The 11,668-nt window shown below is 36.8% G+C and overlaps 1 protein-coding gene across 4 annotated transcripts in view; it reads right to left on the bottom strand.

Annotated features, from left to right (window-relative positions):
- FIGN (fidgetin, microtubule severing factor) overlaps positions 1–11,302 on the bottom strand; it is a 129,571-nt gene extending 118,269 nt beyond the window's left edge. The window contains exons 1-3 of one of the 4 annotated variants that reach the window (XR_006547706.2): positions 10,925–11,302; positions 9,982–10,151; positions 2,985–3,109 (exon numbers count right to left, since the gene is read on the bottom strand). Coding sequence is in view for 1 of the 4 variants with exons in the window: in XM_006073989.4 (XP_006074051.2) it covers positions 9,982–10,006 (25 nt within the window). In the remaining 3 variants the exon portion in view is untranslated. The remainder of the gene's footprint in view (positions 1–2,984; positions 3,110–9,981; positions 10,152–10,924) is intronic. The other 3 variants (XM_006073987.4, XM_006073989.4, XM_025275818.3) reach the window with 3 other exon arrangements.
- Between the last annotated feature and the right edge of the window lie 366 nt (positions 11,303–11,668).

Genomic DNA, 11,668 nt, shown 5'->3' with positions numbered 1-11,668 from the left:
GGTAAGAACACTGGAGTGGGTTGCCATTTCCTTCTCCAATGCATGAAAGTGAAAAGTGAAAGTGAAGTCGCTCAGTCGTGTCCGACTCTTAGCGACCCTATGGACTGTAGCCCACTAGGCTCCTCTGTCCATGGGATTTTCCAGGCAAGAGTACTGGAGTGGGTTGCCATTGCCTTCTCCAATTAATGTGCTAATTCCTAATAAATAATGCTTTCTCAGATAATTATATCAGATTTTTTTTTTTTTTGCCAACATCACTTTTAGCAACAGCCACATGAAAACAGTCCTTATCCTTAGCTTCCTTAACAATTTCCTTAATTTCTTTTGCCTTTAGCTATTTCCTCATTTCTACAAGCGGTCTTTTACTTTGTCCACATCAAAAAATGCTTCCACACTTTACTCCTAGTACACTGCCCAATACCTTCTTAATTATTTCAAGCTACCTCCTCATGATCTAAATATCATATTCCAGTGGCTCAAGTGAAATTTGATTTTCCAGATGATCAGGTAATAAATAGTCCTACAGAGCAATACTTAAAAGAAGAGAGAGAGAGAGAGAGAAAAGGCCTCAGCCTTTCAAAACACAGGTATGGGTAAGAATGAATTCCAGGAGCAGGAGGATGGATGAGATAGTAAGGTTTCTGTTGAGTTTGCAAATAGCAAAATAGAAAATCCAACCCTCACTGGCCCCAAGCACAAGGACACCTGCAAAACTGGCTATTAGAATTTATAGAAAAATATTTTTAAAATATGAATTTAGGTACACATGTGCATTACAATTGTATATCATCAATACCTCCTAGATTGTAGTTAGTAGTAATGGCATTTTGATATTGTAGATTTCAAGGAAATAGAATTATATTAGGGTAAAACGGGGGATTTTTGCTCATCATTATAAACAAACCTATACCACAGGTTGTACTATTCTTATTGGGTATTTTTAAAAATAAACAATACAGAATAGTTTCCTGTAAGGTCTTTTTACTTTGATGCTACAACAACATAAAACAAGACACAAATTAAGAACAAACAAACAAGCAAGCAATAATGCATTGTATGTACTCATTATTAAAAGAATATAGCATAACAAAGAACTTCCAACATTAGATTCTTTTCCTAATAATTTTATTTCTTAAATATTGTTGATAGACATTTCACCCATAGTAGGAAAAAAAACAAAAACAAAAAATGAACAAAAGCGTAAAACAAAGTAAAAACAAACAAAAATCCCTAAATCTCAAAAGGGATTTGCATATAGGTAGATTTTTCTTTCTTTCTAGAAAGACACTACTCAGTAAATATCTATTTCTGAATAACATTTAGTCCTACTATCTTACAATCCATAAGTAAATTAGTTGATTAGTATTCTTAGAATTACCTAAAACATGTTTTTCTAATTAGGGAATACATCATATACTTAGTACATTTAAAATCTTCCCATAGAAAGAAAAAGCACCGTTCATGCAGGCATACAAAATTCCTCCTTCTAATTTGTCAGACAAGGATTCAGGCCATGTGGGATCCCAGTGCCTACCTGTGGGTCATATTAGTGTTCCCCTCAAAAATGTTGCCTAATTGCCTGAATAATTCAAGTGAAAATCTCTCTGTAAGAACTTTATACCAATACTATAGGAGCAGGATACCACAGCAAGGGGGTGTGGGGGATTAGATCCACATCTTTTATACGTTGGGCCTAAAATTGACTCCAGATTTGTGACTCATGAACGGAAAGTCAGTTTTAATACAGATGTGCTCTAAAAAGTAAAAATGGCTATTATTCTTAACAAGTTACATATTGAGTATTATTCTTTAAAAATGACTCATAAAATATCTTTTTAAGTACTTAAAGTCATGATTATGTTCTACTCTTTTACCACTGCTTGAATGTAATTTTTCATTTTCCAGGAAAGGATACATTTTCCAACTAACCCCGTTAACCTAATTACTCATAAAGAAATACCAAAAGCATTTCCCTGACATCAGTACCTTCACAAAGAAATGGATCTGCACACATGCACAAGAGCATCTTCCATTTAGATAATCAAAACTGTAATTTTTACTGAAAAGATTCTTTTAGATTCATGTAATTTCTGGTAGCAAAATTTATCACAAGCACTCAAAGTGTGCAAATAGGAAGGCTGTCCTATCCATATACTTATTTCTTCATATATTTAAATTCAAAAGTATTACCTGTTAAGCTTTAAAGACTAATAGGACTCTGTTTATTTAATGGCATTTGTCTGATCTTAAATGGGTATTGTAATGAAAATGCTTTCAATATTAAAGGAACATTTTATCCTACTCAGAATAATTATCTTGTAAAATTAAAATCAGTGAATCATACCTAATTAAGATTTATAATTTAGCATCATTCAGGTATATGATCTAAGAGAAAGAGTTTATAATCTTAACTTCAATTTGAAATAGAAAGGAAGTGACTAGAAAGGAAATAAACAGCTATTTTTGTCATAAGAATGCACTAATATTGTCACATATTTACCCAGATTCCTAGTTTAATCTATTTTAAAGCTAAACATTTAATATGAAAACACAATATACTAAAGGATAGGACCAAGGTGGGAAAAGAAGGTTCCCAAATTATACTACAGATTTTGTAGATAGGTTATTCAACACAGAATATATGCATTCTGACTCACTACCTATTTAAAAAATTCAGGTTTACAATGCCTCTAATGCAAAAGATTCCTAAACTGTGGGGTGACTTTATAATTAAATGGGACACTGTTGTAAGAGCTATTTCCAAGCCTCTTCCCATTAAAGTACATGTCAACTGAGAGAGCATGCCTTGTTATTACACAGGGCAAAGAGTTTTCCTTCTAGAAGGTCTCACATATAGTATTTCTCTCCACCAAGTCTAACAAGGCATTCAAAATAAGTTCAGTTTTTTTCTTTCTTCAGAAATACCCTTAAAGCCCTCCTCCCCAACCCACTACCAGTCTTGGATTACATAAAAGAATAGTTACTTTTCTGAGCTCTTTGATATTTTTCTTCCTGGCAGAGGCATCTGATGTGGGAAATATCTTTTGAAAATAAATGGTGCAACTTCAAGTGCACTCAGATCCATTGCTTGCTGGACATTCCATCGTATCTGAAAAAGCCGGTTGACTTCAAAATTTAGTTTTAGGGATCTCGATATGAGGCTTGATCTCATTGAGAAGTATATTTGGAAGCAACGATATAAACGTTTAATCTACCCATCAATTTAAGACTGTTCAAACCAATGGGGAAAGGAGTCAAAGATGGTGACTACATTTTTCAGGGGGAAGGGGACTGCTCCTGTTTAAGTTCAGAAATGAAGTTTACAATTTCAATATAACATCCTCACAGTTAATATCACTGCATGAAAGAGTTACTTTTCATCTTTAACACAGCTCTAACACATGTCACCACATGTTTATACAGCTACAATACCACTTTCTAATGTCAAAACATCAATATTGCTGCTACTATAACAAGGTAATTATTTTTTATGTTTGCCCCTTTTCCCTTACTTAATAAGCTGTGTTTTTATTTCTCAATGGTCAGAATTTTCTATAGTTTTAGATAATTTAGAATCTACATTAAAAATACTTATTTCACTTGTGCTTGAAACTTGGGTAGGGTCGCAGTGGTACAAAGCAACAGAGAAACTCACAGGCTCTTATTTCAAATCTTACTGAAATCCTCCCACCCTAAACATTCTGTGCCTGGGGAATACATATTTTAATGTGTACCTGTCTGCAGACAATTACAAAACAGGATTGCTTTTAAGAATATCTGCACAAAAATTCCAGTGATATATGGGAATGCAAAAGGCAACATAAGATAAGGGCAAATATTTCAGTCACTATTTCATGTATAGAAAGAGCAGAAGATACCTAGTGGTCCAGTTTCCCATCAAGGCTCTTAACAACCACCAGCATTTAGGCAGGGGCACGTGGAATCACTGTGGACTGGTCAGTCACCATGAAGGAAACCCAGTGACTTCCACAAAGTTTGTGGGTAATGAAGGCAGGGCCTGCTTCATTGACCTGTGACCTGGGTAGGCCCAGAGGTTTCCCACACAGAAGGGCTCTGCGCTTGGTTTAATGTTCTGCTGTTGCTGTCTTGAATTCTTAATAATTTTTGAACAAGGTGCCCCCCATTTCAATTTTGTACCAAGCCAAGAAATCATGTAGCCAGCCCGAGGTGAAGGTGACAATATATGTTGACGGTAAGGATAATAAATCAGAAGAACTGCAAAAAGTTTACAGCAACACCTAGAAACCCCCGACTTTACATTATACTGCTTTAAAATTATTATTTTGAATGTTACTGTTTCCATGAATAACATTTCCTAAATCCAAAGCATGAAAGGAGAGGTCACTCATTCTCAGATGAGTTTACTGTCCTAAGTATATGGCATTTAATCAACTGTCAGTTGTTTAAAAAGCATAAAATTGACATGAGGTAAATATTAGATGGGGGGGAACAAATATCAGATTTTTGGTGGATAAAGTAAAATTCAGTTTCTGCTTTCCTGCCAGCAATATATTCACAAGTTGAATATATAAACTGCCAGCAGACATATAAGTTCATAAGCAAGGAACTGAGTAAAAGATATTCTCAACAATAAGATATTGGGGAAAAGAAAATATTTCATAAGTATTTTACATGATGTATTCTACGATAAGAAAATACATTCTGTAAGTTATGCACCACTAGTAACTCACATGAAAATAAGAACAGAATCCTAACAGGAAGCAAACTTTCCAATCTTACCTAAAAAGATACTTTCTAAAAAAGATTTCCTAACATAAAAGTTACAAATACTTAAGCCAGGTTGCAGGGTAAAAAAAGTTTATACTTGGGTCTTCATAAAATAAATCATGCATTTCTACTTTCAAGATGTATCAGTTTCAAAAATGACTGGAAGCAGTAATGCTGTAAATGCTTTGTGAAAGTCCCAGTAGCTCAAATCCAAGAAAACTCATCCATTTATACATATATTCCACACAAATACATCTGCATTAAAATTCTCCTTTGAATTCACTGCTTCTAATGTACTCTGAAACCACAGCCCACCATATGCAATGTGAAGCATAGTGTCAATATTCGAATAACAAGACAACGAGAAGATTTGCGGCATAAAGTACATAAATGTTATTAACAGAAAGAGCCATAGCATATCTCACACTAGGATGGTTTCTGGTCACCTATCTTTTCTGCGGCTCAGTCTCTCCACTAAGATTGTCGTCAACAGGTACGGCGCTCGTATGTATGCGGAGCTGAGGCAGAGCTCCTGAGTGGGCATCTGCGTTGCTGCCCTGAGGAAACTGCATACCCACCTGCTTTTGATTTGCTTCAGACTTATCAGTACAATTTATTTTTACCGTATTCTTACCTACCTTTTATTTCCACTATCTGCATTTCTTGTAGTAAGTACCCCTCAAGTACAACTGCCGTTTAAATGATAACATCAAAAATATCAAAAGGTTCAGTAATCAGCAATCATGTCAAAGCATCTAGGCTTGAAATTTCTACCGTAATTTAAATGAGAAACTTGATAAAAATTCAAGTTTAGGGGAAAAATTGGAAGAAAATGACAAAACCCAACTAGAAAAGCACTTTCTAAACAGGCATTTATTAACAGTCTTTCTACAAGTCTTTCATTTTTAGTAAGATTTTTTAAAATTAGCTATAATCTGGTGCGTGTGTGTGAGAGAGAAAGAGTTAATTTAAAGGTGAAATAATTTTTGGACTCGAAGTCTTCCAAGTAGCACCCCAAAATAATTTCTAAGTTTAATTGATTTTAATAAAACAGTAACTTTTATATATCTCCAAAGAAGCAATTATATTAAGTTTTTCCACTGAAAGAAAACAATTACATTGTTTTCTGTGCCATTTGTTTATTCTAGTTTATCAGTGGCCAAAGATAAAAAAGCAGATATGCTGATCAATCATATCTTATCAATCAGTACTATAGGTCAGTATTTCACACAAACCTCTGCAGAACAATTTCTCCCCATCAAAAATTTACAAATCAATTTAAATTCCTGGTAATTAAAATCATTAGTTCTACGAAAATAAATATACTTTACAAAAGAAGTATGTAAAATTTGTACTCAAGAATATCACAGGCAAAACAGCATACATTTTTAGCAAACTGAGGTTCTAGGAACAAATTAGAAAGTACAAAACATAAAAGCCTGCAATTGTTTCAAATACACCTAGCAATTCTGCTGATTTTGGACCATTAAAACTGATTACTTAATTAGGCAATCATTCAAGACATCCAAACACTCACAGACAAAAACAGCATAGCCGTCTTTCACCTTGAGATGAAAATTCTGAAAAATGTTGCAGACACTTAAAACTTTCAGAATCTGTCCCCATGCATAAACTAAGCAAAACATTAAATCCTAAAATGTGACATTGCAAGACTCAGGCAAAAAATAATGTACTTATAATTATATTACTGATCTATTTTTCAGGCGGCTAGTATTTTAAACTATCTTAGAAACATCAAGTTATAATACAGACTTGTCTCTAGATTCCTGGAAGTACTGTCCCCTTGCTCCCCCCGGTCATACTCTTGTACTAACTAAAAGTAATTAACAAAAATTTTGCTCTCTTGTATGCCTGTCAGAAGTACCTGCCTCCAAAGTTCCTGCCTAAGAATAAAAACAACAAAAAAGATGTTCTATGTATGGGGAAAAAAGCACTGGGAAACTCAGTCACAGTAGTCTTTAACAGAACTGCGGAAAAAAACCTCTATGTTTTCACTCAGAAGGTAGCAGAGACATTTTTAAGAATTTCACTGATTCAGTGCAGTCAGGAAAAAGAAAAATATTCTGTTTTCAAAAGATGGTTCCTGAAATAATTCTCAAGAGCCCCTATAAACTGTCTTTTTAGGAGAAGAAAAAAGCAAGTCAACTCACACGTACAGCTTCCAAACAGAAGTCTTACCCTCTTCCAGGAAAACAACAATGAGATTTTTATTACCCTGCTATGATTCTTTCATTTCAGACATGATTAATTAGCAAGTATTACACTTCCCCAAACTCCTACCACAGTCTAGTTGTTGATAGACCCATATGAAATAGCAAATAGCCACCAGCAGTAAAAGACAAGTATCCAAAAGTCTATTCCAAAGAAGGAACACTTCCATCATTACCTCCAAATATGAAACAGGCTGCTTTTAACAGCTTTCACTAAAAAAAAAAATTTTTTTTGAAAGTTGGTCATTTTTTCAATAATACCATTTAAAATTCAAATAACGCATGCAACATATTCAGTATTCAAAGATACATGGCATATTTAATCTGTTACCTACCTATATTTTTAACTTAAGCTGAAATTATGGAAGACTTGTGAGTCCCTGCAATTTATATTGCCAATGATCCACATGCACAATTAATAAACAATAAAGATGATATGAGCAAGTATGTTTTGGGAAATGATTTTAATAGAAAAAAATTGTTTCTTTCTCCACTAAAAGCTAGTATGTCACACATGAAATGAAGATGGGAAATAGAAACAAGGACTAAAAGAGAAGATGAAGGGAAGAGAGCCACTCTAAAACCTGAATGCATGAAAACTCTAATTCTCTCTAGATTGTTCCACAACACTTTCAAAATAATTTTCCCTTTAAAACAATCACTTTCAAAATGTCCATATGAACCAAGAAGCCAGCCAAAACTGACTGTACTACAAATATGTACAACGGTCAGTTTAAAAAGGCTGGGGTTTCCTCTTCAACCTTTTCAACTGTTACATCCAAAAAACTTACACATAGTACAATACTAATAAACAGATTTTGTTGGTTCCAGGAAACATTTTTTTTATCTATCCTGGTCAAAATATCCTTGCTTTTCTTCTGTTGTATTAAATTTAGGATCAAAAACATCAAAGCAGCTTCCACCTCGGACCTAAGTTTTAGAGGATCAATGTGACAAGGCAGTCCCTGATAGATGTTTCTCTTGATAAACGACTTGTTCAAAAGAGACATTGTAGCTTTCATTTCCTGACCACAACACACTTTTAATTTGCAACAGCAGAGCTGCCAGAGTGTGAGCATTTGCCCACTTTCCAGCCTTTTAGGTCTGTAGCTCTGGCTCCTTTAGGCCACACATTTGAGACAAACAAAATCTAAAAATAATCAAAGTAAGAGAATTACAAAAGAGGAACCACTGATGCCCCTCTATACATATGCACAAGTGTCTACTTTATAGATTACATATAAACTTTTCCTCTGCAGAATTCTAGTATATGATAACAAGCTTCCTGAATGAACATCTCTTGCGCAACATGCATTTAAACACACAGGGAAATAAATGATGTGACTATTATTTAATAGTAAGCAGAGACAGGGGGGGCAATTTATACATTTAAATCTGCTGTTAAATGTCATGAATTATATGACTGCCTACCCCAATGTGTTTTTTACATATTACTGTAATAATTATTATTACTACTACCCAGAAATCACATTTAAGTATCAATACGGTGAACAGTCAAACCATCCAATTTCTGCTCTCAGCACATTGTCCGAGCTCCGATTTAAAATTTATAAATGTAATATCCTCCTCATCACAGGCAGCAGCCCAATCTGCTCTGAATATATATTACAGCTTTAACATCACAGAGGGAAATCGCCCATCTGGCAATCCCATTCGCTCCAACAGCTCCGGGGGAAAAAAGCTGTGCTCTTTCCTCCTTAAAACATTTCTCAGGGCAAATTATGTGCATCTAAAATAAACAGTCTTCTTATTGATCGCTTCAAAGTCAACAAGTTCCAAATGCAAAATTCAATCAAATCCTTCCTACCATGTAAGAGCGGTGTGTGTTTAGCTCAACAGTCACCAGAGTCCAACCAGAAGTGCCTGTCGCGCATCGGCTCTTGTAGTCCCTTTCCTTGTATTCACATTTGTGTTATGAGAAAGCAGTAACCACGGCCACATTACAGACCCCTGGCAGCTTTGCCCCACTGGTTTTTCTTTATTTCATACTCTCCCTTTCCTTCTTTCTCTCTTTTCAGGGTGAATGCATGGTGGTGGGGGTATATGTAACAAAAACAAAAAGCAAAAAAATATTTTAAAGTGGACATATCCTTTGGTTATGCAAAATACTTTTTAACATCTTTTTGTTGTTTCCTTCTAGTCTTAATTGAATATTACAAAGTATACACACGGTCACAAGAGCTATTGAAAACCCCCTCTCACTCCATTTATCTGACTTGTTTTTTGGTAAAGAAAGAGATTTCAAACAAAGTCAATTTCAGTGCCTGCTTATTTAATTCTGTCACAGGTTAAAAGTAAAAAGCGCTGACAGGCAGACAAGTGAATGGCAAGGAAAAAAATAAAACCCTACCACTGTTCTTTAAAAGGCAGTAAGGACTTTAAGCAATCAAAATACATTTTTTTACTTTCATGTAAAAGATACCCCTTCACTCACTCACTGCCCCCCAAAAAACCACACTCAGAAGAACTGATTACAAAGTGCAATCATGGAGAGAGCAGAGTCAAATTGCATTAATAGATTGAGAAAAAAATTTTCATCCACTTCTGTGTGTGTACATATATATACATTTTTTTTTTTCATTAGCAAGGAGTCTTTCCCCATACTCCCGCCCTCTCTCCTCTCCACCCAGCCCCCTCCCCAAAAAACCCCATACTGAGTTTAACTAATTTACATACCATTTGACTTCAGCGGTTACATAGTGCATTACTAGTAACATGCAACTTTGGGATTACAGCTAAAACTGATAAAGGTGGACTCCAGTAATATATTAATCAAAAACTGAAACATACAAACAAGTGATAGCAAAAGCAAACAAGCATTTTAACAAATTAAAATATACACACATATATATATAGGAATTATATATCATTAACAGCTGCTTCCCAAGCAGACAAGCAGAGTCTCCAATGGTTTTATCATACTATTTAATTTGTCTTTCCTATTTAGATGCAAAGGAAGTAAATTCCAAAACTGACATACCATAAACACTGGTGCTACTGATCATTTCTTGCTGGCAGCACAAAAAGCTGAATTGGATTTCTCACAAGCAGGAATTCCAAAGGTTGCTTTTCATTAAAGTCACTTTTCCTCTCAGCTATCAAATGTCACTGCCTTGAAACGTGGGCCCTTTCGTCAGGTATTCATTTAACCTACATGCATATAATTAAGGGGGAAAGCAACATCAACAAAAAGGGGATCTCAGATCACAGGAGAAGAAAGAAAGGAAAAAAAGCACATGACCAGGAATGCAAGTCCATGTCAATTTCACTCACTCCCATTGAAACTAACAAGAGCTCCGGGGAGGACGGTAATAGGATCAGTGGATTGTATATACCATTAAATTATACATCTTTCTCTCCCGTTCCTTGCCAACAATACGCCCACCACGCTGTACCCCATCCAAGATGATGTGCTTACATTTTTCTGCAACCGATCTTCTGACATTTTCACGTTCCTCCAGTCACGAGATTGTAATTTAACCTTAACTTTTTGTGTGTGCAAGATTCTTATTTACACTTCTTATTTACTTAGAAGTTAGTTCCCGAAGAAAGTCTAGCCCCACCCTATGGCTCCGCTTTCTTATTTTTTATTTTTGAAGTAAAAAAGAGAGTAATAAGTAAGCCCAATATATCGGAAAACGAAATTCTTGAAATCGCGAACTCTTAATCCCACACTATTGTTAAAATGATTAAGCAGCAAAAATATGCATTCTAATGTTTCAGGGCTACTTTGTACAGAGAAATTAGACAGCAGGTTGGCGTACAGAATAGAAACGAGTGCAAATTAAATTTAATGTTTAAGGCACAACTCGAAGATCTCTTTTCATTACGGTCTTGAATGTATTTATATTCTTTAAAAATTAAACAAACAACCACAAAAACAAATTTAAACAGATGGTAGAAAACTACGAAGCTCCTCTTACCTGAACTCGCGGAGCGAAAACCCGATAGCTTAGCGTAGCATCGATCCGATGTGTTTGCTGATGAATGGAAGCTAGGGTTAAGTGAAGGTGCCTATGATTTGAAATCATTCCAAGTTTTTGAAGGGAAGACGGACTGCAGCCTCTGCCATGTTGGAATTTCAAACCCAAAACAGCTGCTTGGAAGGAGCCAGCATGCCAGAGGCTGGGCGCAGGCGCAGAGCGCCGCCGAGCCAAATTCAAATCACTTTCACACTAAGAGCCAAAGATCAGTTTTCAAAGGAGAGAGGGAGAAAAGAGACGGAGGCTGCCGTGAGGGAGAGAAGACGGGAGGCAGTGGCGAGAGGCGGGCAGTGGAGAGAGACGGGCAGCGGGAGGACCGAGAGGGAGAGGGAGAGGCGCACGGAGCCCGCGGAGCTGGAGGGGGAGAAAGGGAGGCGGGAGGCGAGCGGAGAGCGAGCTAGAGACGCGCCAGAGATTCATGGGCAGGGAGGGCTCAATGGCCGCGCCGCGCTGGCCGGCCGGCCGCTCGGGTCATGTTACACGGCCGGGGCCGCGGCGGCCGCCCAGCCTTGCCGACGCGCTCGCGCCGCCCGGAGGGGGCCCGGAGGTCATGATTACGCGCGCGGGGACCCGGAGCTCTGCCTGCCCGCACTCTCGGGCGGCCCAACCTGGGGAGAGGGGAGCGGTACCTCCGGAGGGAAGGGGGTGGGGGTGCCTTTCTTTCCCACGCGTGACCAGCCGGCC

Source organism: Bubalus bubalis, chromosome 2 (assembly GCF_019923935.1).
Source record: "Bubalus bubalis isolate 160015118507 breed Murrah chromosome 2, NDDB_SH_1, whole genome shotgun sequence".
Taxonomy (NCBI): Eukaryota; Metazoa; Chordata; class Mammalia; order Artiodactyla; family Bovidae; genus Bubalus; species Bubalus bubalis.
Note: the sequence above shows the minus strand (reverse complement) of the source record. Positions and strands in the feature narration are given on the sequence as shown.